The sequence below is a fragment of the Dipodomys spectabilis genome, unplaced genomic scaffold, assembly GCF_019054845.1.
Source record: "Dipodomys spectabilis isolate Male_0828 unplaced genomic scaffold, ASM1905484v1 ptg000002l, whole genome shotgun sequence".
NCBI lineage: Eukaryota > Metazoa > Chordata > Mammalia > Rodentia > Heteromyidae > Dipodomys > Dipodomys spectabilis.
The window spans coordinates 19150519-19176284 of record NW_024870679.1 but is presented as its reverse complement, the minus strand read 5'-3'; the positions used below and the strand labels follow the sequence as shown (position 1 = coordinate 19176284).

Below are 25766 nucleotides of genomic sequence, written 5' to 3'. Positions count from 1 at the left end.
TAATTCAATGTAGACATGCCTATTATCAGCCAGTGGCTTGAGCCAGTAATCATAGGAAGCTGAGATGTGATCATCAAGGTTCAAGACCAGCTCAAGCAGGCAAATTTGAGAGATTCTTCTCGCCAAGTAACCAGTGAAAAAGCCAGAAGTGGAGGTATGGCTTAAGTGGTAGAGCACCAGCCTTAAGTATAAAAGCGAAGTCGGAGTGCAAGGTGCTGAGTTCAAACCCTAGGGAAATATATACGGGAGTCTCTGGTGCCAGGGAGATCTCTCACTCTCCCTCATTCTTGGTTTCCTTTTATCTACATTTTTTTTGTGAGTCCTGGAACTTGAACTCAGGGCCTAGACACTGTCCTGGAGCTTCTTTTGTTCAAGGTTAACTAGCACTCTACCACTTGAGCCACAGCACCACATCTGGCTTTTTCTGTGTATGGAGTATTGAGGAATTGAACCCAGGGCTTCATGCATGCTAGGCAAGCACTCTACCACTGAGCCACCTTCCCAGGTCTGGCTTTCTTTTATCTAAAAGAAGGGGCTTGCTCTACATCAGCAGGCCGCTCTGACTCTGTCGTGGACTTAGATGTGGGTGCCAGGAACCCGGGGCCACGCCTGACTATGTGTCCCCACAGGAACACCATGCTGAGCCTGTGCCTGGAGAACGCGGAGCTGAAAGAGCAGATGGGAGAAGCCATGTCTGATGGATGGGAGATGGAGGAGGACAGGGAGCAGGGCGAGAGGATGGGGCACACTGCGCCTGCCCAGGAGGCTCCCAAGGGGAACGGCCTTCAGGCTGAGTTCCGAAAGCTCCAGGGAAAACTGAAGAAAGCCCACAACATCATCAGCCTCCTCAAAGAACAGCTGCTTCTGAGCCCCAAGGAAGGGAAGAGCGAGCTCACCGCTGCCCTCCTTCGGCCCCTGGCCGTGGAGGCGAACTCAGGCCCAACTTGTTCTCCTGGCAAGCGCCCACGCCCGGAGCAGGAGCCTGCAACCGCCAGACCAACCCGCAGACCCCAGAGCCTCGATCTCCCGGCCGGCCTTGCTGTGGAGGCCCCCCAGGTAAGCAAGGGCATGGGAGACAGGCCCTGGGAGAGGGCTGTTTTCATTGTTATTATAAAGGTGATGTGACACAAGCCAGGGAAAGAGCACGTTTGTTTTTGGTCAATGTCACCCCTTCTCTCGTTCTCTCTCTGTTTTTCCCTCCCATCCCCAACCACACATTGTATAATTCATTTCCAACATGGTGTCTAGTGAGTGCCACTGCTGTATTTATTCACCAAGGGTTTAGTTTTTATCTTAGATGGCTCTGCCTTGTGGGTCAGGGGTACTGAGGAAAGGACACTTTTGACACCTGTCACCTGGGCAGTGGTTGGCAACATCATTACCTCATGGGCCTGTCTCCTTCCCTCCCTCTCTCCTTCCTTCCTTTCTTTCTCCTTCCTTCCTTCTTCTCCCTCCCTTTCTTCCTTCCTCCTTCCTTCCTTCTCTTTCCTTCCTTTCTTCTCTTCCTTTCCTTCCTTTCCCTCCCTCCCTCCCTTCCTCTCCCTCCCTCCCTCTCCCTTCCTCCCTTCCTTCCTTCCTTCCTTCCTTTCTTCCTTCCTTCCTTCCTTCTCTTTCCTTCCTTCCTCCTCTTTCTTTCCTTCCTCTTCCTTCTTTCCTTCCTTCTCTTCCTTCCCTTCCTTCCCTCCCTCTCTTCCTTCCTTTTTTTTTGCTTCCTTCTTTCTTTTACTTTTTTGTGGGCTTGAACTCAAGGCCTAGGCACTATGCCTTAGCTTTTTCACTCTAGGATGACACCTTACCACTTGAGCCATACCTCCACTAATGTTTGTTTGTCTTTTTTTAAAAAAAAAAAACTTGTTAATTGGAAACCAGAGTCACAGACTTTCCTGACTAGGAAGGCTTTGAAGCTTGATCCTTAGATCTCAGCCTCCTGAGAAGCTAGGGTTACAGGAGTGCACTACCAGCACCCAGCTCGCATTGGTTTTGAGGCAGCCCAGACAAGTGGCATGTAATGACATCTCTTCCTTATCATTGCTGTTTTCATGCCAGCACCTGTGCCTGGGTCTCAGAAAGGGTTACTGGCTCCCCCAATAAAGGGAGGTGGCTTTACTGAGAAGGCGGCGAAAGGGAGACTGCAGAGGATTCTTAGGAGACCAGGGTCAGGACTGTGGGGAGGGTTGGGGGGGGGGGAGCGTGTTCCAGTTCTGCCCTTCCTTTAACCACTATCATTTAACCTGAGGGTTCTTCTGCAGACTTGATTGGCCCTGGGCAGTTGCTGTAGATCCGGGGATGAATAAAACATCCCCTGGCTCTCGGATGGCGCCAGATGGCATAAGTGCCTCAGACTGTGAATGTAGTCGAGTTCCGGGGGAAGGGGCTGTTCCTGCGTGGGGTGGCCTCAGGATGCCTAATCACTTTGTTATTAGTCCCACCAGTGTGAAGCCCAGACCGCTGGGCCTCAGTCAGAATCGAGCCTGCCCAGTTCCACCAAGCACCTGCGCTCCCAGCTGGCGCAGTGCAGACAGCGCTACCAAGACCTCCAGGAGAAGCTGCTGATCTCCGAAGCCACAGTCTTTGCCCAGGCAAACCAGCTGGAGAAGTACAGGGTCCTGTTCAGTAAGTACTATGAGCTCACCATCACTAGGTGTCTTCCTTCGCCTGGACAAGCTGTGTGTTCTATAGATTTTACTTTACTTCCCCAAGCTCAGAACAATAGTCCTGACCACAGTCCTACAGCTGTGGAAGTGGATATTTTCCTTTAAGTTTCAGAGGACAGAGAAGAACAAAGAGATTTTGGTTTTGTGCCAGTCTGGGGACTTGTTCTCAGTGCCTGAGTGCTGTCCCTGAACTTTTTCATTCAAGGTTGGTGCTCTTCCATTTGAGCCATACCTCCATTTCTGGTTTTGTGGTGGTTAATGAGAGGTTAGAGTCTCAGAGACTTTTTCTACCCAGGCTGGTTTTGAACTGTGATACTCAGATATCAGCCTCCTGAGTAGCTAGGATGACAGGTGTCAGCTACTGGTATCTGGCCAAAAGAATTTCTTAAAGTTGCAGGGAGGGTATGGAGAGGAAAAGAACTAACATCTAGATTAGCTGATTTCTGAAACAGTCAGTAAACTCCCTTTCCTCTTTCAGTATAATTGTCTCTCTCCTCTTTCTCTGGGCACAACTGATTTTTCCCCCACCAAACATTGTCATTGTTGGTCTAGAATCGACCTTGTCCCATGGAAGTTTTTGCTGTATGCCCACACTGCATAGAGCTATCGAACACAGGAAATGTAGCCAGTGAAACCCAAAAATGCTGTTCTTTCTTTCGTTTTCATTAGCTTAATACAAAAGAGCCACCTATGGTTACTAATGTACTTGATGAGAGGGTGCAGGCCAGATGTCCTGGGACTGTAAGTCAGTTCAGAGGCACCCCGAATGCTCCCTGACCCTTGGGATCAGAGGACTTGTTAGTCTCCCTGGGGCTAGGAGAGATAATAGTATAGGAATGTCACAGATGTCTGCTCCATGATCAGAAATGAGATTCTGTAGCCCAGGTACAGGCTGGGGGAGGGGCGTAAGTCCTTCTGCAGGAAGACCTCAAGACCAGACAACAGTCCCCCTCCCTTGCTGACCACTGGACCCCCAAGGCCACGTGTGTTACCAGATGACACTGTCTGTTCTCAGCAGGCGAATCCCCAGTGCAGCAGGACAGCAAGCAGGTCCAGGTGGATCTACAGGACCTGGGCTATGAGACGTGCGGCCGCAGCGAGAATGAGGCCGAGCGGGAGGAGAGCACCAGCCCTGGTAAGGGCTCGGGATGGGGGGGCTCGCCTCCTTCCCTGGGGGCAGCGTCATGGTGGGGGCAGGAGGCCACGCCCTCTATAAATGGGCAGTGGCGCAGGGGGTGGCTCTGAAGGAAACACAGGGCAGAGGTCAGGGAGCTTGGAGAAGTCTGGTCCAAAGTGAGGGTGGGTATGAGTTTAAACTTCTTTGCTTTCAGAAGACTGCTGTTAAATTCGTGTATAGACACACATATATAATATATAACATATATTATATATAAATGTGTATGTATACACACATATATGTATATACACATGCACACATATATATCACAGATACATATACCAACGACGAATTGTTATAGAGAAAATATTAAGGCCTATTTATCAAGGAAGAGACCATATGAGTTTGGGGGTATTTGTAAACTGTAAGTCTTCTGTTTGTTTTCTGTCATTCCTGGGGATTGGACTTAGGGCCAGGATACTGCCCCTGAGCTTTTGTGCTCACCCTACCATTTGAACCACAGCTCCACTTCTGGCTTTCTGCTGGTTGATGGGAAATAAGAATCTTAAGAACTTTCTTGCCCAGGGTTGGCTTTGAACTATGATCTTTAGCTCTCAGTCTTGTGAGTAGCTAGGATTGCAGGTGCCCCGCCACCCATAAGGTTTTGTTGTGGTTGTTGTTTTAAAATGTTTCTGCATTGTCAAGGATTGAAACTACAAAGCATCTCCGCAGGGGAAGCAGAGGAGGAAGAGCAACTCACTCCTCCTACCCTGCAGGCATATCATGGGAGCTGAGGCCAAACTGCTTGCAAAATTCTCTGTGCCTCACCTAAAATAGTCATAAAACAAACTGGGCCTGGGGGGCTCACGCCTGTCATCCTAGCTACCCAGGAGGCTGAGGTCTGAGGATCAAGGTTCCAACATAGCCAGGGCAGAAAAGTCTACAAGATTGCATCTCCAATTAACCAGCAAAAAGTTGGAAGTAGAGGTGTGTCTCCAGTGGGAAAGCATCAATCTTGAGTAGAAAAAGCCAAGTGAAGGATGGGAAGCCTTGAGTTGAAGCCCCAGTAATAGGGGCGGTGGTGGAGGGTGGAATAAAATACATACGTTTTGTGTTAATGTCTTACTTAGGAATCATCAGCATGGGTGGGAAGCCACGGAAAAGTTGAAGATCTGAATGCTGGCTCTCTGGTGGGCTAGCTTGAGTGATCTACAAACTAGCTAGGTTACCTCTCTCTGGTTTTGTTTTTTTTTTGACCATACCTAACTTGCAGAGTTGTTGGAAGGATTTGGAATAGTATCCTCGAATGCCAGAGTCAGAGCTGAAGCAAGTCCTGTTGCAGCTCTGCCTCTAGTACTTCTTCTACCACCTGGCTGTTCCCCTCAGAGGGCATGAGGGTGTGGCCAAGCAGCCCTCCAGTTCTCCTTCAGGAAGATTCTCTGTCTTGCAGAGTGTGAGGAGCAAGACAGCCCCAGGAGCTCGCTGGTGCTCATGGAAGGACTAGGTTCTCTGCAGGGCCCTCTGAGCCCCACCCCGGCCGCTCCTTCCGGGAAGAAGCCTTGGGAGAGCCACCTAGGGAAGCAGGATGAGTTCCAGGCCTACGGAAAGTCCGAAGACATCGCTGTCCTGAGAAAGGACATCAAGGATCTGAAAGGGCAGCTGCAGTATGCGCACAAGGTCATCCAGAATCTCAAGAGCAGGGTCCGCTCCCTCTCGGTGACGAGCGATTACTCCTCGAGCCTGGAAAGACCTCGAAAGCTGAGGGCAGTTGGCACCTTGGAAGGCTTCTTGCCTCACAGTGTCACCGACGAGGACGAGGGCTGGCTGTCGGACGGCACTGGCGCGTTCTATCCCCCTGGACTTCAGGCCCAGAAGGATCTGGAGAGTCTCATCCGGAGAGTGTCCCAGCTGGAGGCTCAGCTTCCAAAAACTGAAGTAGAGGGAAAGCTGGCCGAGCAGCCACAGCCAGCCTCGTGGCCCGGGTAAAGGTGGCACCAGCGGGGTCCTTTCTTGATCCATGATGCTTTAGATCTGTGCCTGGAATGAGAGAAGCCAGGCTCTGGGCAGGGCAAGCACACTCGGGTATTGGTAAGACTAGATATCAGACTGCCTGAGTTCAAACACTAACTCTGCCACTTATTAGCTGTGTCATCTACTTGAGCCTATTTGCTTACCTATTAAATGATAATAATGAGAACCCAATCCATATTTGTAAATTTTTATTTGCTTATTATTTTACTTATTTCTTGTCGGTCGTGGGGTTTGAACTCGTGGCCTGGGCGCTTCCCTGAGTTCTTTTGCTTAAGGCTAGTGCTCTACCACTTTGAGCCACAGTGCCACTTGTAGTTTTCTGGTAGTTAATTGGAGAGAAGACTTTCCTGCTTGGGCTGGCTTTGAATGCAATCCTCAGATCTCAGCCTCCTGAGTAGCTAGGATTACGGGAGTGAACCACCACTGCCTGGCTATTTTTAATACTTTTTATTTTTCTTTTTGTTGGTCATGGGTCTTGAACGCAGGCCTGGGCACTGTCCTTGAGCTTCATTTTGCTCAAGGCTCTACCACTTTGAGCCACAACTCTATCCTGTTTTGGGGGTGGTGAAATGGAGATAAAGGTCTCACAGACTTTATTGCCCAGGCTGGCTTTGAACTGCAAATCCAACCTCCTGAGTAGTTAGGATTACAGGTGTGAGCCACCAGTGCCTGGCTCTAACCCGTATTTTTAAATGCTTCCTGGGTATGGGTTATGTGAAACTTAGCCTAGGGGAGTGTGTTCGTTTGGCTCTCACAAACATCTCCAAGGCCATCCCCATCCCTCGCCATCCACTCTTTTCCGCTCTTAGACCTCCCTTTCTTGCCTTAGGAAATACGATTCCTTGATTCAGGACCAGGCCCGAGAGCTTTCATACCTGCGGCAAAAGGTCCGAGAAGGGAGGGGTCTCTGCTACCTTCTCACCCAGCACGCCAAAGACACGGTGAAGTCTTTTGAGGACCTGCTGAGGAGCAACGACATCGACTACTACCTGGGCCAGAGCTTCCGGGAGCAGCTTGCCCAGGGGAGCCAGCTGACCCACAGGCTCACCAGCAAACTCAGCACCAGTAAGTTGGCCCTGGAGCTCTGGAATATTCTCCATCATTCCTAGTATCCCAGACACAGGTGGCCACCATACCTTCAGGGCCACTAGTTCCTCTTCACTTCATTTCCCAAAAGGCATTGGAGGACTAGGTGGTGGGTGCAAGAGGTACACACAGGGTTGGAGATGCCATGGTTGCCATTGTATAGACTTAAGTCAGGCATACTTAAGTCAGGAGGCTGAGGTAGGAAGATCATAAGCTGGAGCCAGTCTGGGCTCAAAAAACACAAACCAACTACAGAGACTTCCTCACACATAGAAGGTGACCTTTGGGGCAGAAACATCTAGTGCTAAGGAGGAGAAAGACAGATGAGATCCAAGATAGATGAGAGCCTTGTTAAGAATGAAAAGAGGGGCTGGGAAGGTGGCTCAGTGGTAGAGCGCTTGCCTTGCACGCATGAGGCCCTGGGTTCGATTCCTCAGCACCACATAAGCAAAAAGAAAAAAGCCGGAAGTGGCGCTGTGGCTCAAGTGGTAGAGCACTAGCCTTGAGCTGGAGAGCTGAGGGACAGCGCCCAGGCCCAGAGTTCAGGCCCCACAACCAGACCCCCCAAAAAAACAAAAGAGTGAAAAGAGTAGGCTGGGCACCAGTGGCTTACACCTGTCATGCTAGCTACTCAGGAGGCTGAGATCTGAGGATCACAGTTCAAAGCCAGCCGAGGCAGTAAACCCTGTGAGACTCTTATCTCCAGTTCACCAGCAAAAAGCAAATTGGAGGTGTGGCTCACATCAACACTGAGCCAAAACCTCAATGAGAGCATAAATCTCTGAGTTCACACCCCTGTACTGGCATACACAGGCAAAAATGATAGAAGCTAAAGCCCTCAACCTAACTGATCTGGACCACATGAACAGGCCCCCGTGTTTGTAATGGATGGCGTGAGACCTGTTCACCATCTGACTTCTTTCTGAATTTGTTTTGCAGAGGATCATAAGCATGAGAAAGAACAGGCTGGACTTGAACCACTGGCCCTCAGGTAAATCAGAAGAGAATCTGGTAAGGGGATCTGACAGGGCCCAGGGTGTCAAGGGCAGTGAACAGTATAACATGGGGCCGGGGATGGGCACACTGAATAGAAGGAGTTCATTGATTCACTGCACACTTTGCTGTTGTGTAATCCTTTTCTCACTTAATTCTACTGGCACATTAATTCTCCAGGTCTGGCAACCAGAAGCTGTCTACCTATATAAGCGAGCTATGTTTCAGGTCTTCTTGCTCCTGGGATCCTTCTCTCCTCTTTTCCTTGTAGTTTTTTAATGACCAGGATAAGCTTTTCTTTTTTTCTTCCTTTTTCTTTTTCTTTCTTTCTTTTTTTTTGTGCCAGTACCTGGGGCTTGAACTCAGGGGCCTTGCATTCTCTCTTGGCTCTTCCACTCAAAGTTGGTGCTCTACCACTTGATCCATGGCTCTGCTTCTGGTTTTTTGCTTATTCATTGGAGGTAAAAGTCTTTCCTGCCCACGCTGGCTTTAAACTGTGATCCTCACATCTCAGCCTACTGAGGAGCTAGGATGACAGGCGTGAGTGCTGGAGCCTGGCTGGTAACCTCGATTTGCCTCTCTGCCTCCCCACCAGGCTTAGCAAGGAGCTCCAGGAGAAGGAGAAGGTCATTGAAGTCCTGCAGGCCAAGCTGGATGCTCAGTCTTTCTCGCCCCCCTGCAGCCACGCCTTGTCAGACTCCCACCGCTCTGCCAGCACTGCCTCCTTCTTATCGGATGAGCTGGAAGGCTGCTCTGACATGGACGTAGCCAGCGAGTACACAAACTACGAAGAGAAGAAAGCTTCCCCTGGCCATTCAGGTAGTCTCCACTGTGAGCTGTGCCATTCCTGCCTAGGTTGAGGAGACCTTAGGAACCAGGCCCTATAGCTCCACCTGGGTGTGTAACCTGGCTGAACATGGCTCTCAAGGATCAGCCACAGGCCCCCATGGCTCGGATCCTTGCCCTTGCTCCTGAGTCTACATGTGCTCTGTCACTCTGTCTCCACCGGTGTGCCCATGCTAGCCTCCCCAAGACAAACCAGCACAAAGGGAAAAGATGCTAGCAGAACTTTCTTGCTTGCTTTTCTTCCCTCCCTCTCTCCCTTCTTCCTTCCTTCCTTCCCTCTTTCCTTCCTCTCTTCCTCCTTCTTTCTTCTTTCTTGTACTGGAGCTTGAACTCAGAGCCTGGACATACCGGTCGCATAGCTTTTTTGCTCAAGGCTAGCACTCTACCACTTGAGCCATACCTCCATTTCTTTATGCTGCTTAATTGGAGATGAGTCTGACCGGTTTTCCTGCCTAGGCTGGCTTTGATCCTCAATCCTCAGATCATAATCTCTTGAATAGCTATGATTATAGTCATGAGCCACTGTGCCCAACTCTCTCTCTCTCTCTCTCTCTCTCTCTCTCTCTCTCTCTCTCTCTCTCTCGGTGAATGACTTTAGCAAAGAGATATCCTTCTTTAGATTGTCCCATTTGTCCTTCAACAATCTTGTGCTTACAATTCCAATGTGCCCTGAATATCTGTGGGTCTCCACAGATGTCGCCAGTCTTGGTGGGGCCATTTTTTAAATTTCAGGGCGGCTGGCTCCACTGTCAGCCTAAGGTGTGTCACCTCACAGACAGAGCACTTTACAAGCAAGAAAATAAACACTGCAGGGCTTGGGCTCCGTGCTCTCTGGGACAGCAAGACTGTAGCCCTGGTTCCCTGGGTAAATGGAAGGCCAGAGTTCCACCAAACCTTTTCTTTCATTCATGGGTTTTATAGATTCCATCCATCATTCAAGTCATCCCGCTGTACTGTCTTCTAAACCATCAACAACCAGTCCATCTCAAGGGGTTCAGGCCGGATCCACCAGCAACCCTATCAGCCTGCCAACTCCCCAGAGCCCCCCCCAGGAGAACAGCCAGGCCCAACCAGGTATGCACCCGCCAGCGGGACAAGCGGCTTCTCTTTCCTCAGTGCCCCATTTGATTGTTAGAGGCCTGTGTATCCCAAGTTCTAGATGCAATCCAGTTACCATCTCACTCACCATTTGTGTTTGATGAAAAAATGTTGTAGAGAGTAAATAATTCACAGCAGGCTCTGATCTGCGTACAAAGTTTTGACCTAAAGTTAGCTAATAATAGTAATAATAATAATGATGATGATGATGACTGGTTTTTGGTGCCCATAGTGAGGCTTCAACTCAAGACCCCATACTTCCTTTGGCTTTTCACTCAAGGCTGACTATCACTTGAGTCACAGTTCCACTTTAACCTTTTTGATGGTTAATTAGACATAAGAGTTTTGAGGATTTGTCTTCCTAGGCTGGCTTCAAACTGTGATCCTCAGATGTCAGCCTCCACAGTAGGTAGGATTGCAAGCATGATGTGTTTTAGAAGGTAATCAGCCTTCTGATTACAGCAGCATTGATTTCTTAGGGCTCCCTGCCCTCCAACTAGAAGAAGTGTATTCAAACATTGGGTCTTTGCTAGTCTCTTAAAGACCTGTCTGTATATATGCAGCACAAAGATCACCTAGGAAGGAGTTTTATAATGTAAGTTCCAAGTCCTACTCCTATAGTTTAGGTTCCTGCAGGGTTGTATTAAGACCTGGGGAATCTGCTTGTGTTAAGAGTTTGTCTTGCGGGGCCTGGTGGCACAAGTCAGACAAAAGGAGTATGCATCTTAGACTAGTCTGACCTATATAGCAAGTTTGAGGCAAGCCTGGGTCAAAAGAGTTTTCTGTAAGTGATTATTTAAATGCCCAGGCGGGCTGTAGGCCTTTGTGTCCTGGCCAGGCACCAGCATCTTCTCTGACATTTTTTTTTTTTTTTTTTGGTGCCAGTACTGAGCCATCACTCTCTGACTTGGCTGTTTTTGTTCAGGCTGATGCTTTACCATTTGAGACACACTTCCATTTGCAGCTTTTTTTGTTGGTATTTGGAGATAAGAATCTCTCGAATTTGTCTGCTGGTTTTGAACACAGTGTCTGCTTTTCATCTGGCATATGAGCACATTGATTTGGGTTTCTATTTCCATCCGCGTTCCAGATTCCATCTACTGGAGAGGACAGTTTCACTCTTGCTCTCCCTCCCCCTAGAGAAGAGTGCTGGCTGTGGGGAGAGTCTTCTCTCGGGTGCCAGAGCACTACAGGAGTCTTAGGGAGCACTGGGACACAGCCACCCTGATCTTGGGCCGGCTCAGGCATGCCACCTTGCGGCCAGTCGCTCCCAAGATGTGTATGGGATGGCCCTGGCAGGGGTGGAGAGGAAAGGGTAGCCAGACCCACTTCCTTAGAGTACCGATCATTCTAGGCCAGCATAGCCTTCCCCTTTTCAATCCTTTCCTGTGCTTTTCTCTGCCCCCCCCCCCTTCTCTCTAATGACGTGTCTCATCTCTGCCTCATTTTCTGTTTCCAGGCTTTCATTTCACCTCCAGCCCTCTGCTCCCCCAGGCACCCTTGCCCCCAGCTCCGCTGGGCTTCCTGCCTCTCAGTCCCCCTGGTCCTCCCCTTCTTGGCTGCTGCGAGACACCCGTGGTGTCCTTGGCTGAGGCTCAACAGGAGCTGCAGATGTTACAGAAGCAGCTGGGAGAAAGTGAGCACTCCTGCGCGTGCGTGCGTGTTGGTGGCAGCGCACGCAGTGTGGCTCTGCATGGCTTTGGCTTGAGGGGAGCTGGAGTGAACTCCCGGGGGCGCGCAGTCCAGATGGAGGGGAAATCTCTGCTTGCTTTCTTTGGACCATGTTTACTGTCATCTTCCTGGTGTGTGTGTGTGCTGGTACTGGGGCTTGAGCTCAGGGCCAGGGTGCTGCCCCTTGGCTTTTTCCATCTAAGGCTGGTTTTCTACCACTTCAGCCACAGATCCACTTCTGGGTTCGGTTTTTTGTTTTGTTTTTGTTTTTTGGTAGTTCTTGGAGATAAGAGTCTCACGGAGTTTCCTGCCTGGGCTGGCTTTGAACTATGATCCTCAGATCTCAGCCTCCTGAGTAGCTAGGATGACAGGCATGAGCCGCCGGTGCCTGGCCAGACCACGTGGAACATAATCAGAGCAGGGAACGAAGGCTCAAAGGAGCTGCTAAGTGGTTGGTGAGGCCAGATGTGTCCTCTGCTCCTGGCTCTGGGTGTCCACAAACCTTCTGTGTTCAGGATCATTGTTCCCATCCTGTTACGGGAGTCAGGCCAAGCTCAGCGGTGGCGGGGTGGGGTGGGGTCCCTCTGCAGAGCCCCTGTAGTAGTGCTTCCCCCTCTATTTAGAGAAGGAAGGGCCCTAGGTGCTGCCATTTGCAACCTGAAACTCGTGGCACCGGCAGCTTGGGTAACAAATATGCCTGTGCCAACATGACAGCAGTATTGTCTAGCTTCCTTTTCTTCCCAACAACTTCCTTCCCTTTATCTTTCCAGATTTGCCACCTTGTCTTTGTCCACAGGTAAAGACAGAAGGATTGCACTGTGCAGAAAAAGGAATCCATTCCTGGTTTCAACGCCTGCAACCCTAGCTACTCAGGAAGCTGAGATCTGAGGATCTCAGATCAAAGCCAGCCCAGGCAGATAAACCTGATCTTCTATTAGCCAGCAAAAAAAAAAAAAAAAATGTAGCTGTGGCTCAAGTGGCAGAATGCCAACCTTGTATGAAAAAGATACAGGACAGCACCCAGACCCTGAGTTCAAGCCCAGTACACTGGCGTGCGCTCTCTCTCTCTCTCTGTCTGTCTGTCTTACACACACACACACACACACACACACACACACACACACACACACACACACATCTGTTGTGAGTTGAACCAGAGTTGCAGATGGTCAGAGGCTTTGGCCCATCAGTTAGCACGCAGTGCGTCAGTGGACAGCTCTATCTTGCTTCTTCTGGGTGGGTGCTGGGGGAAGAGCTCCTCGCACATCCCTGTGGTACCGCTTTGCATGGTGTGGCACACGCACACTGTGTGTGTGGCCAGCGGAGGCGGAGCAGGAGAATTCTGCTCATCCACTGGTCATCTCCAAACCGCTTGTGCTCTTGGCTAAAAAATAAGCTGTGCGTAACCACTAATCTCTCCTTTGCTGGGTGTTGGGGTGAGGATGGAGAGGGTACGAAAGGGGTAGGCAACGCTCTTTATTTGAATCTCTACTAAAAAGAAAAAGTACTTATGTTTCTAATCTCTTTCACTCACAGTGATTCTAATGAACATTTAATATTTTATAAACTGGACAAGTATAGAACTGTGATGGTTCTTTTCAAATTTTGCATCCTGTTAGAATCTCCTGGGGTGATTTATTTTTCTATGCTGGTACTGGGGCTTGAACTCAGGGCCTGGGCTTTAGCTTTTTTCCACTCAAGGTTGGTGCTCTATCACTTGAGCCACAGCACCACTCCCAAATTTCTGGGGGTTTATTGGAGATAACAGTCTCAAAGACTTTCCTGCCTGGGCTGGCTTTGAACCACGATCCCCAGATCTCAGCCCCTGAGTAGCTAGGATTACAGGCGTGAGCCACCAGTGCCAGTCCCCTATTATCCTCTTGACTCCTAACATAGGAAAAGAGTTCTGCTTCTGAAACTTTCCTGGATTCTGTCAGGAATTACAGTAGGAGCCATGAGTGGGCCCCTGGTCTTGTCGTTTGGGTACACACATGACTTGACTTATCTTTTCCATCCTCTGCCTTTCAGGGTCTCCTGCTAGGAAAGACAGCAGGTGGCGTTTACAGGCTTGGGGTTGTGCATTACCGGGGGTCTGTCTGTCCATCCCCTGGTAGTTTTCATGTCCTCACTGTTCTTTCTGCCTAGGTGTTGGCACGGTGCCTCCTACGCCCACAGCTCCATTGCTGAGCACCCGTTCCCATGCCAGCTCCTCCCCCTACCTCGGGCCCCCCCACTCCCCCAGGAGGGGCCCCCAAGAACTGGGACAAAGCCTGGAGCCTGGGTGCCAGTGGGACATGCTGAGGCCCCAAAAAGGGAGTGTGTGTGGAGATCTGTCTTCAGGCTCGTCCATGTACCAGCTTACCTCCAAGCCCACAGGTAAGGCACAGAGCTGAGGGGCAACCTCTGGCAGCAGATCTCCTCCTGACCACTTCTTTCCTACCTGGGCAGGGCTTTGTGCAGTGCTCCTGTAGTTGCTGGCTAACACAGTGGGAAAAGCTCAAAGGACTCTCATAGTGTCCATCCTTCCTAAGGCCGTCCCTCCACTCGCTCTGTCCACAGCTCAAGTGCTCTTCAGAGCCACAAGAAAGTTGGGGACCCACTTCCCATACTGTCATGCTCCTGTCCCTCGCTCCCTTACCGCTTTACAGCCCTTTATCTTAGAGGCTTCTAGAAGGCCAGGCACAGACATTTACAGAGACTGGCTCCCATCAGTCAGAAATTTTATAGAAAGAAACACAATTCCTTCACCAGACATAGATGTATGTCCCCTGTCTAAAACCCAAACAGCCAGGAGCCAGTAGCTCACCCCTATAATCCTAGCTACTCAGGAGGCTGAGATCTGAGGATTTCAATTCACAGCCATCCTGCAGAGCAAAATCAGTGAGATTCTTATCTCCAATTAACAGCAAAAAGCTGCAAGGAGAGGTGTGGCTCAGGAGGTAGAATACCAGTCTCGAGTGAAAAAATCCAAGCAAGAACATGAGGCTGTGAGTTCAAGCCCAAGTACTAGTGCTTTGAAGGAATCTTTCAGTGCCAGTCATCAAACCATGAAGAATGAGCTGAAGGTTACATGTGGGTACCATAGGCCATCTCTCTGAGTGGACCAGGCGGGACTTTGGCCCTTGGTAAAAATCGTTCAGTCATATATGAGTGAGAATAAAGGTATTAGGAGAAAGGTGGCGTTGGAGGGAGGCCTTGGCTGTCATCTCAACACCATGCTCTGGAGATAGCCACAACTTTCTGGTGGAAAGTAGCTCCATCCAGGGAGAGCAGTTTCCTTTCTAAGCCATGTGGCGTGGCCTCCACTTTCCAGAACCTGTGTGGGAGGATGCCCACAAGGACGCCATAGCCAGGGCTGGCCCATGCTTACCCAGACCGGCTACTCTTTTTTTATTTTCTTGTTTGCTGATAATGGGACTTGAACTCAGGGAACCTATGCTCTCTTGCTTGGCTTTTTCTGCTCAAGGCTAGTGCTCTATCACTTGAGCCACGCCTCCACTTATGGCCTTTTGCTAGTTAATTGGAGGTAAGACTCTCACAGACTTTCCTGCTGGGGGCTGGCTTTGAATTGGAATCCTTAGATCTCAGCCTCCTGAGTAGCTGGGATTACAGACGTGAGCCACCAGTGCCCTGCAAAACAAATTCCCTGTGTCCCCTGGGTGCCCATGTGAGAGGAAGTCATTGGCATTAGATGGTAGTGGTTAGTGATCTTGAGATCCCACGTGCTGAGCTCCCCACCCTCCTGGCAACATGTACTCTTCCCCACTTTTCTCCGTGTCCAGGCGCCGATCTGCTAGAAGAGCACTTGGGGGAGATCCGGAACCTGCGCCAGCGGCTGGAGGAGTCCATCTGTGTCAATGACCGGCTGCGAGAGCAGCTGCAGCACCGTCTGAGCTCTACCACCCGAGGGAGCGGTAGGCCTGGCCCTGACCATCTGGGGCTGGGCTTCAGGAGCTTCACACGGGAGGACCCTTAGGCAGAGTTTCCCAGCGCTCTGAGCATTTTCCTATGCTTTATGTCACTTGTTATTTGCAGCCCAGCCGTGATGGTGGGGGGATTTTTGCTTTAGGGGAGTGTCTGAGGGTACAGAGGAGCTCTGCTTAAGGCAGGAGGGTCTCCTGACTCCTGGCCTCATCCTGGGAAGAGGTAGGGCCAGGTTTGTGAGGACCCTTCCCCAAGTCAGACTCTTCCCTGAATCCTCTTGGAGACCACGTTTCCCACATGGCTGCTCTTCTGCATTACAATGGCAGCCAGACAGGGAGAAGGAGCCTGCAGCAGAACTACAGCTATGGCATGTGGTGGTGGCATGCCCAGAAGCCACTGAGAGGAGGCACCAAAGTGCCGGGCGTTCAGCCCATTGTGCCTAGTTAGTCAAGTCCTCCATTTTGACTCCTAGGGCTTTTGAATGGTTTGACACAGTAGATCTTTGGGAGATGGAGACTGGGAAACATCTGGAAGCATCTGTTACTCACGTGTGTTTTTCTGGTACAGGATCCACCCCTCACTTTGGTGGTCAGGGCCTGGATTCCATGTCCCAGCTCTGTAATGAGAACAGAGTCCTCAAGGAAGAAAACCGGAGCCTCCAGGCTCAGCTGAGTCACATTTCCAGAGGTGGGCGATGGAGAAGTCACACACTGGGGCATTCTGCATCTGTTTCCTTCCCTGCATACCCATCACCCATTGGAACAGCAAGGAGATCGACTGGACACCCAATGACCCATCCAGTATTTTCATAGCTGTTCTTGGTCTACAACAGGCTGTACCCTCAGAGGTGTCAGCCATGGATGGCCCTCAGACTCCCAGGCTGCTGGGATGAGTGGCTGTTGGAGGCCATTACTTCTGTGAAGCCAGGAGATGTCAAATGGGTGGGGAATGCGCACATCATTTTGGAGATTTTGTGACCAAGAGAGATTTTTGAAAGCTGGGTGCCGGTGGCCCATACCTGTAATCCTAGCTACTGAGGAGGCTGAGATCTGATGATTACAGTTTGAAGCCAGCCTGGGCAGAAAAGCCCATGAAACTCTAATCTCCAATGAACCAGCAAAAATCTAGAAGCAGAACTGTGGTTCAAGTGGTACAGTGCCAGCCATGAGTGAAAAACACTATAGAACAAAATCCAAGCCCTGAGGTCAAGTCCTCCTAGTACTGCACACATACACACACACCAAGAGAAAGAGACAAAAAGAGAGTCAGAAAAAAAAAGATTTTGACAGCCTAGGAAACAAAAATTGCCCCAATTTTCAAAATAATGAAAAAAATATTCTAAAAACCATACACAAGAAAACTTTGTTGATCTTTGGCAAAATGTAGTAGATTGTTGAATCGATAGCCTACATGTCCCTAGAGAACAATGGGCCAGAGTATCTCCTCTAAAAGCAAGGGAAGCAGAGGCTCAAGGAACTGCAAAGACAGGGGCAAACTGTCCCCCAGTGTGAGCCAATCTCCCCCCATGTCCTGCAACTGGCTGGGTTCTGTTGGTCAGGACTGGCATGCTGTCAGCTGCTCTTCCTGCTGAGGTTTGCCTCCAAGCCCTAAATATTCGGTTCTGCCCACCAGGACACTCCCAGGAGCTGGGACATCTGAGGGAGGCTCTGCTCTCTGCCCAGTCCCGACTCCAAGAGCTGGAGAAGGAGCTGGAGCAGCAGAAGGGGTCAAAGCAGCAGCTGCTGGAAGACTTGCAGGAGAAGCAGCAGGAGGTCTTGCGGTTCAGGGAGGAGCGCCTGTCCCTCCGGGAAAATGACTCCAGGTGAGAGCAGACCTGCCCATTATCAGTTTAAAAGAAGGGAGATGGGCAAGACCAATTCCGGACACCTCAGTTTTTCTTCATGGGTGACTTTGAGCAAAAGGAAGGGCTTTCCAGTTATTCTGACCACAAACTGTACCAGCATGGCTAGAGTGAACACTGGCTTCCATTAGCAAGAAGGGCACTACGTGCACAAGCACAAGGCTGCTGGTGTGTTTCTGATGCTCCCAGTGGACATAACCAAAGCTGCATCTTGAGGCTCAGTAATGTACCTGTCCCAGACTCTTCCCTTCAACCTGTCAGTTAAAAGGGATGGTCTTCCTAACCTGGGACTTAGGCTCCATTACCCTGCCAGCTCAGTGGACCCTTGCCGCTCCCACAGGCTGCAGCACAAGCTGACTCTGCTACAGCAACAGTGTGAGGAAAAGCAGCAGCTGTTCCGCTCCCTGCAGTCGGAGCTTCAGATCTACGAGGCACTTTATGGAAATTCTGAGCAAAGCCTGAAAGGTTTGCGTTCCCTTCCCCTCTCCTACAAAGTCCCGGGCAGAGGGGCTGCCACAAGAATTAAACTTCACATGAAGGTTCCACATACTTTCTCTCTTGCCTGGGTTGGCTTTGAACCATGATCTTCAGATCTCAGCCTGCTGGGTAGCTGGGATTACAGGTGTGAGCTATCATCAGTGACTGACTTCTCCTTCTCCTTTTTGGTTGTTGAGTTCAACACTCATTAAATGTCCTTCTGTAGTTCATGGCTGACCTCCTGCCTGGGGGCTGGGGGGAGGAGGTCTGGCTCCCTAATGCACGGTTAATACAAAAATGAAACCCTAGGTTCATAATTACTTGCCATAATTGTTCTCCTCAAGGTGTGCGTGCATAGCTGGAGCCCCAGAGAAATTCCAGGCTGGCTCTGTACTGTCCCAGCAGGCCCCAGTGCCACCCCAGACGAGTGACATTTGTCTTGTAGATACGTTCCTAAATGCCTGTGGCGACAGTGGGGTCCCTGGTAGGAAGGGATGGCACAGGGCAGCATCCTTACAAACGTTGGGGGTTCTTGGGTCGTGTTCACCTGACCCCTCCCCCGTCTTCCTTCAGCTTCCAGCCTGGACACCCAGACTCAGGTCCTTGTGAACGGCGACTTGAGCCACCTAGTGGCAGAGATTCGCGCTCTGAGGGCACAACTGGAGCAGAGCATTCAGGTGAACACCGGCCTGCGGCTGCAGCTGGAGCAACAACTGGATGGTGGAGTTGGCAAAGCCAGCCTCAGCCCCTCCAGTAGCCAGGGCTTCCCAGCCAATGCCAAGCCCAGCGACCAGCCTCCACTCTTCCAAGGTAGGAAGGAAAAGGGACCACGGAAGCCTTTGGACAGCAGGGGGCGCATGGTGGCTGCTGCGGCCAGCGCTCCACGAGTAGACAGCATTGGGTTGACATTGGGGAAGCGGTATGTGCCCTTCTGAATGAGAGCCAGGATTCAGAGCCAGGATGTTTGCTTTGTGCAAGGTACTTAAACTTTCAAGTCTTTAAGCCTCAGTTTTTTTTCAACTTGAAGATGGGAGCAATAATTACTATTAATACTAAATACATTGCATGGTTTTATTTGGGACATTAATTGTGTGTGTGTGTATGTATGTGTGTGTGTGTGTATTGGTCTTGGAGCTTGAACGCAGGGCTAGGGTGCTATCCCTTAGCTTTTTCACTCAAGGCTGGCACTCTACCACTTGAACCAAAGCTCTATGTCCAGCTTTTGGGGGGGCGGTTAATTGGGGTAACAGTCTCATGGACTTTCCTGCCTGGGTTGGCTTCAAACCTCAATCCTCAGATTTCAGCCTCCCGAGTAGCTAGGATGACAGGTGTGAGCCATCAGCACCCACCATTAGTATTTATATTTTATTATAAGGCAATGTTCTAGATCCCACATACAAAATTATACTCAAAACTTTAGTTTTTTTCACCATCAGAAGTTGTTCTTTCTCAAATACCCTTTGGTAAAGGAACATTGCTGTGCTTCTGAAGAATGAAGCAGCAAGTGAGGCCACCTGTTGGTTCTTGCTTCTCATGATGGCCTCAGGAGCGAATACCAATAATATCCACCAAGTCCCACAGCCCTGGGCTCTGCAGGTGGCCCAGTGCCTAGTGTGTGCTGGGGTCTAGGGGCCTGAAAACTGCGTTTGTCCTTCCTCCCTAGATTCAGCTGCTTCCCCGCCAGTCCGGGATGTTGGTCTGAGTTCCCCAGCTCTGGTCCTCCCCGACAACTCTTACTCTGCCCCTGGGTCAGATGCCGCCAGGGTCACCAGGACAAAGGGTAAATTTGGGTGGCAATGAAAGGTCTCAGAGACAATACTGCTTCCATTCACCAATGCAAATGATCCTTGGTTCTCTATAACTGCATTATCTGAATTCCAAGTGTTTTCTAAATTTGCCTGTCCCAAACTCATTGTACTCTTCTGGTTGCTTTTCCTTCCCCTCCCACTCCCCCCCCCTCCTCTTCCTCTTTCTCCTCCTCCTCCTCCTTGCATTCCCTATTGTACAGCTGACTTTCTTGTTGCTCTAAAAACTCATTTTGTACTAACATTTGTCTTGACTAGAGAATCTAGAATGACTATGAACGTTGCCCACTCTGTACAATTTTTGTTGGTTTGAACTCAAAGTATGGTGCTATCTGGCTGGTACTCTATCACTTGAGCCATGCCTCCAGCCTGGCTTTTTATCCCAATCTTCTGGTCTCAACCTCTGGAATAACTAGCATTACAGGCATGAACCCCAGGTCTGGCTCATCCTGTATATTTTTTTTTCTTTTTGCCAATCCTGGGGCCTGAACTCAGGGCCCGGGCACTGTCCCTGAGCCTCTTTTGCTTAAGGCTAGCATTCTACCATTTGAGCCACAGTACCACGTCCAGCTTTTTCTGTGTATGTGGTGTTGAGGAATCGAACCCAGGGCTTCATGCATGCTAGGCAAGCACTAAGCCATGTTCCCAGCCCCCACCCTGTATTTTTAAAGACTGCCTTTCTCAGTCCTGGTCTCTGGACTGAACTGAGTTGGTACTCATGAATTTTTCTGTGGCTTTTCTTTTCAGAGCCGGGCTCAGAAGCTTCTCCAGCGAGAAGGGACGGTCCTTTGCTGGAGGGTGAAGCCACGGATGGCTGCTTTGCCAACAAGAACGGCCGCCATGTCATAGGTCACGTGGACGACTACAGTGCTCTAAGGCGGCAGATTGGGGAAGGCAAACTGCTGGTCCAGAAGATTCTATCCCTTGTGCTGCCGACATGCGCCTTCCCTGGCCTTGAACCTCAGCACACAGAGGTAATCACACCTGCGCTCTTAGGCAGACTCTGTCCCTGGGCCTTTACTCCTCTGCTTTTCCCTCCTCTGCCAATTATATTTATTTCCATTATCTCCATCTGCCAATAGTTGAGGAAGTCCTTTCACCCTAGCCACGCCCCGTCCTGGGCCACACCCCGAGTTCTCCTCTGCTACCATCTAGTTGATAGGGTGTTGTCCCTCAGAACCACAGAAAGCCAGGAGCGTTGTCACCATCCTCGGCAGACACTTGATAGTATTACTAGGATGCTGTGCTGAGCACCCTGGTCATGGCTACAGCTGTGGCTGCACGTGGCTGGCGGTGGACAGATCTCCCTGCTTCTTGTGGATGGACAGGGTGGGAAGCCTAATAGCTTAGGGATTCCTTGTTTACACAGAGCAGGGCAGGACTGCCGAATTGCAAAGCTTCCTAGCCTGTTTCGCAGACACCCGTGACTGTGGGTCAGTGGCTGCAAGGGAGGCCTGGCTTCGAGGAGGCCTACCTTCAAGAGGCCCGCACGGGGCCGTGGCTCTGTCAGGCAGCATCCATGCAGCATCTGGCTTGCATGGATGAGCTCACATGGATGAGCTCCGAAGGCTCATGTGTTGGCTCCCCACATGGCAGCCAGTGCTGTTCACTAAGTCCTCCACTGCAGTGATGTTTACTAAGTCCTCCTTTGCCCTCCCTAGGTGCGGAGCAGCACAGGTTACCGTGAGCTCCGGAGCAGTGCGGGCGCCCTGAGCCGCAGCCTGGACGAGGCGGCCGCCCTCCTCTCCATGTTTTGGAGAGCGGCATTGCCCAGCTCCCGAGGTCCTGTGCCATCAGGCAAAGTGGTAAGACGCCATGTCTGTCTGCCCTTCCCTTCCTCCCTCCCTTCCATGCCAGTACTAAGGCCTGAGTGCTGAGTGGGCCCACCTGCCCAGGGGCCTGGCTGTGGGAATTCTCCCCATGCTTGAGGTGTGCATTGGAGAGGCATTTCTGAAGGGGCGGACTCAGTCCAGAAATGGCAGGAGAGGGCGGGAGATGGCAGGGTTCTGCTCTGGTTTGGTAAGAACCACACAGGTGAGTGTGTGGCCTTCTGCTGCCATCTGAGATCCTGCCCCTTGTCCCCAGGGAGCGTCCGTGGAGAGGGAGCTGCAGGACCTGCGAAGCCAGGTGTCCACGCAGGAGAAGCTCCTCCAGAGCTCGGCTGAGCGCCTGCGGGCTGCCAGCCGGCAGAGGGAGACCATGGAGCACTTCATCGTCAGCCAGCGTGGGTCCCCCGAGCTGGGCCCCCCGACATCCTACTGTGCAGCACAGAGGCCATGGATGGGGGGCTGGGGAGGGAGACCCTTGCAAAACGCCCAACCCCTGTGTCACCAATAAGGGAACAGGCCAGCCACCCAGAGACTCCCAGCCAGGTGCCGGTGGCTCACGCCCGTCATCCTAGCTAATTAGGAGGCTGAGTGAGATCTGAGGAATAGGGTTCAAAGCCAGCCTGGGCAGGAAAGTCTGTGAGACTCTTATCTGCAATAAACCACCAAAAGGCTGTCAATGGTGCCATGGCTCAAAAGTGGTAGAGCATTAGCTGTGAACACGAAAGGGACAGTGCCAGCACCCTGAGTTCAAGCCCCTTGAGCAGCATGAGAGAGAGAGACAGAGACAGAGAGACAAAGAGAGAGACAGAGACAAAGAGAGAGACAGAGTGATAGAGACAGATCCTCAAACTGAGGGGTCAGAAGGCAATGCCTGAGAACGCATCTGCAAAGCGAGTAGGGTGCAGCTGGTAACTTGTGCTCTGTGGGATGTTTTGTTGTTTCAGTGACAAGGACACATGACGTTTTGAAGAAAGCGAGGACAAATTTGGAGGTAGGGAAGCCACTAGACGCAGGCCAGAGTGCCTGTCTCCACCCCAGGACCACCTGCCATTGGTCTGTGGATGACCTGGGCATACTTGGCCCTTCCGAGGGGTTTCTACCCTGCACTGGGTCTCTGTTCCTCAAGGGGCCTCTTCCTGTCTTCCTTTCCATTACTCTGCTGTCTTCATCCCTTCCTGACCTCATCTTCATCCTCATCCTCATCCTCCCTCCATTCCCACACCCCCTCCTTTACATCACATGAGAGTCTGGGGAAATGCAGTTCAGTTGGTTCTCACATTCGGAGTCTGCGAACATCAGGCAGGCTGCAGATGGTGTGCATGCTGGAGCGGCCTGTACACTGCTGTGAAACACCAGATGCAAACTTCTAAATTGGCTTTCCTGTGCCCTGTGAGATTGAGAGCTGTAATTTGACTTTTATCTTTTCCTCTAAACAACACCATGAAAGCAGGCACCAGTGGCTCACGCCTGTCATCCTAGCTACTCAGGAAGCTGAGCTCTGAGAGTCAAGGTTCAAGCCAGTCTGGACAGAAAAGTCTGAGACTTTTTATCTCCATTATCCAGTACAAAGCTGGATGTGGAGCTGTAGCTCAAGCAGGTAGTATCTAAGACTTCAGCCAAAAAGCTAAGGGAACACTTAGGCCCTGAGTTCAAACCCTAGTACTACTCACACACATAAACAAAGAATACCATGATCCACTGACTCTCTGTGATCTAAAAGAAAATTAGATAATAAACACTGAACTAGAAAGGGAGAGGTTTTTAAAACAGACCAGACATTCTCTGCATTTATTTAAAATGCCATGTCCTAAAATTTCCCTAGGAAAAACTGGCTTAAAACAGGTTTAAAGATCAGAAGCTAAACCTTTAACCTTGGGTTTGCAGTGCCAGAGTAAGCAGTGTGCTGGCAGCTCACACCTGCCATCCTGGCTGCTCAGGAAGCTGAGATCTGAGGATCACCAGCCAAGGTTGAAAAGTTTGTGAGACTCTTATCTCCAATTAACCAGCAAAAAGCTGGAAGTGGAAGTGTGGCTCGGATGATAGAGGTAGTTAAGAAGCTAGGGGAGTGTGAGGGCACACCCAGCCTCGTAATAACGGATGTCAGAGTCGTTGAGCATTTTCTTACAAGTGTACCTACAGCGTAACCTGACCTTGTGCTGAGCCCGGTGGGCAATGGGTTAGGTCGTGATTGAACTCACTCGTGGTATTTCTTTCTTTTCTAATCCTTTGGTTTTTCTTTGGTGATCCCTTTCTCTCGAGCTGAGAGCACCTCACTCACAAGATTACCTCTGTGCAGCCTTTCTCCTGCCCCTGCTAAGGTAACTCAGCAGTCCCAGGCCCAGCCCTCCAGTGTGCCAGCCTCCCCTCTGCCTCCCCTCTGCCTCGGCTCGCTACAGGCTGTGGCTGACAGGATGCGTGGCTTTGGCTGGCCTCGTCTCGGATGATCTGAGAGCCCGGCTGGCTGGGCCGCTCCTCACCGTAGCGGGGGCCTCTCTCCCTGCAGCTAGCTGCCCTGTGTGCACTGTTTTTGCTCAGCATTTCTTCTCTTGGGAGGATGGAAAAGGCCTTGTTTATTTATTTTTTTTCTTTCTGGCTCCAATTTCCTGGAGCATGGGCTGTCTCCCCCCGCCCCCCAAGGAAATATTAGGGTCCCACCCTGGAGGATGGAATGGCTTGAGCTATAGGAATCTGAACGCACAGAGGCTTTTTCCTCTCCAGGGGGCTCTGTGTCTCGTCTAGATCCAGCAAATCCCCAGCTCATCCCCATAACCAGCTTCCAGTGCTGCTCTAACCCCAGCCGCAGGCACTGCCAGCTGGGAGTTACGTACGACTTATGTTTGCCCGCAGGTGAAATCCTTCGGGGTTCTGCTGTGCACGCCAGCCCTGTGACCCTCGCCTTCCAGGACCTGTGAACCCTTGCCTTCCAGGAGCCAGCTGGGAAGCGAAGCCAGCCAGCTGGCCTGCACATGGCTGCCAGAGCTGGAAGCCGGGGCCCACGCCCATCCCGGGCAGCTCCCCATGTGCTGAAGGGGTGACCCCACTGTCTCCAAAGTGTGGGAGAGGCAGAGCCCAGGCCACAGCCAGCAAGGCGTGAGGACTTCATGGCAGTGACAGAATACCATCAGCCACGGTCTGCATACCCAGGACTAAGCAGGGCCCGCGCAGATGGCGCCGAGGACATTGCAGTGCTGCTCTTGAGAGTGCAGGCCCCACGCCGCGAGCTGTACACGCTCCACACGCTCAGGGGAAATAGGGCCCTGCCTGCTACAGAAGGGCACAAGGCCCTGACAGGGGAGGCCCCAGGGCAGCAATAGAGGCACACTGCCGGGCCTACAGATCTGCCCCGACCGTGGCAGCACCACGGGGCCTCCATGGCCATGCGTGGACCCTGGGGATTTCCGTGCTGCCCTCTCATGTTTAGTCGAGCACCTTCTGTTTTCTTCATACAACCTCCAAATAGGCAACCCCAGTTTGGCATCCTAACTTCCCATGCAGAAATGAGGGCTGGTGCCACACCAAGCTTTTCGAATGTCTGGCACACAGCAGACAAACAGCAGATGTTTAGCAGACTGGGCGCCCAGGGAAGGAGGCCGGCCAGGCCAGTGCCGCCTCGCTGGTGCTTAGCGTGTGTGGGCATGTGTGTATAAATGTATGATAGACATTGCTAGATGTGGCTGCAGCCTTGAAATTGAAGCCAACACGCAGACCCACAAGTGAGAGGAAATAAAATTCCTTTTAGTGGCTATTAAAATGCGTATAAAGAAATCGTTGTTCTGTCTGTGCTTTGTTTTCCATCTCAACACCAGTCTCTAGAACCAGTGTGCAAGAATAGTGAAGAGAAATTGTCACTAAAAACCTTGAGCAGGGTGCAGTGGATGACATCTCTAATCTTAGCTACTCAGGAGGCTGAGATCTGAGGATCACGGTTCAATGCCAGTCCTGGCTGCAAAATCCATGAGACTTTTATCACTGATTAGCCAACAAAACTCCAGAAGTGGTGTTGTGACTCATATAGCAGAGTACCAGCCTTGAATGAAAATGCCACCAAGTGTGTGAGTTCAAACCCCAATATGGGCACAAAACAAAAAATAAAAGAAACCTCGAGTCTGAGTTTAAAAGATTACAAAGATGCTTTGCCACTCCTTTGCCCCAGTCCAGAAACATGGAGTGTTTCCTAAACCTGCAGGTCTTGGGATGGGCTGTGAGGTGGCAGGCACCAGCTCCTGGGAAGTGATTGCAAGAGGCTTTGTCAGCCTGGGCACCTTTTACATAAGCTACATAAGCCTCCCCATAGGTCGCTGCAAACCACAGTATAAAACACATTGCTGTAGATCACTGAATCAAAACAAAAAGATCTGTCAGGTACATAACCAC

At 50.9% G+C, this 25766-nt stretch overlaps 1 protein-coding gene across 1 annotated transcript in view; it reads left to right on the top strand.

The window, feature by feature from the left end:
- LOC122110210 (phosphodiesterase 4D interacting protein) overlaps positions 1-25120 on the top strand; it is a 112508-nt gene extending 87388 nt beyond the window's left edge. The window contains exons 27-47 of the mRNA XM_042682709.1: positions 630-1056; positions 2424-2613; positions 3673-3789; positions 5222-5753; positions 6632-6867; positions 7828-7879; positions 8477-8700; positions 9649-9801; positions 11285-11461; positions 13642-13872; positions 15279-15410; positions 15988-16107; positions 17053-17242; positions 17622-17746; positions 18332-18568; positions 19422-19538; positions 20311-20537; positions 21225-21368; positions 21649-21787; positions 22337-22383; positions 24240-25120. Of these exons, the coding sequence (XP_042538643.1) occupies positions 630-1056; positions 2424-2613; positions 3673-3789; positions 5222-5753; positions 6632-6867; positions 7828-7879; positions 8477-8700; positions 9649-9801; positions 11285-11461; positions 13642-13872; positions 15279-15410; positions 15988-16107; positions 17053-17242; positions 17622-17746; positions 18332-18568; positions 19422-19538; positions 20311-20537; positions 21225-21368; positions 21649-21787; positions 22337-22383; positions 24240-24281 (3859 nt within the window). The 3' untranslated portion in view covers positions 24282-25120. The remainder of the gene's footprint in view (positions 1-629; positions 1057-2423; positions 2614-3672; positions 3790-5221; positions 5754-6631; positions 6868-7827; positions 7880-8476; positions 8701-9648; positions 9802-11284; positions 11462-13641; positions 13873-15278; positions 15411-15987; positions 16108-17052; positions 17243-17621; positions 17747-18331; positions 18569-19421; positions 19539-20310; positions 20538-21224; positions 21369-21648; positions 21788-22336; positions 22384-24239) is intronic.
- Positions 25121-25766: the final 646 nt, after the last annotated feature.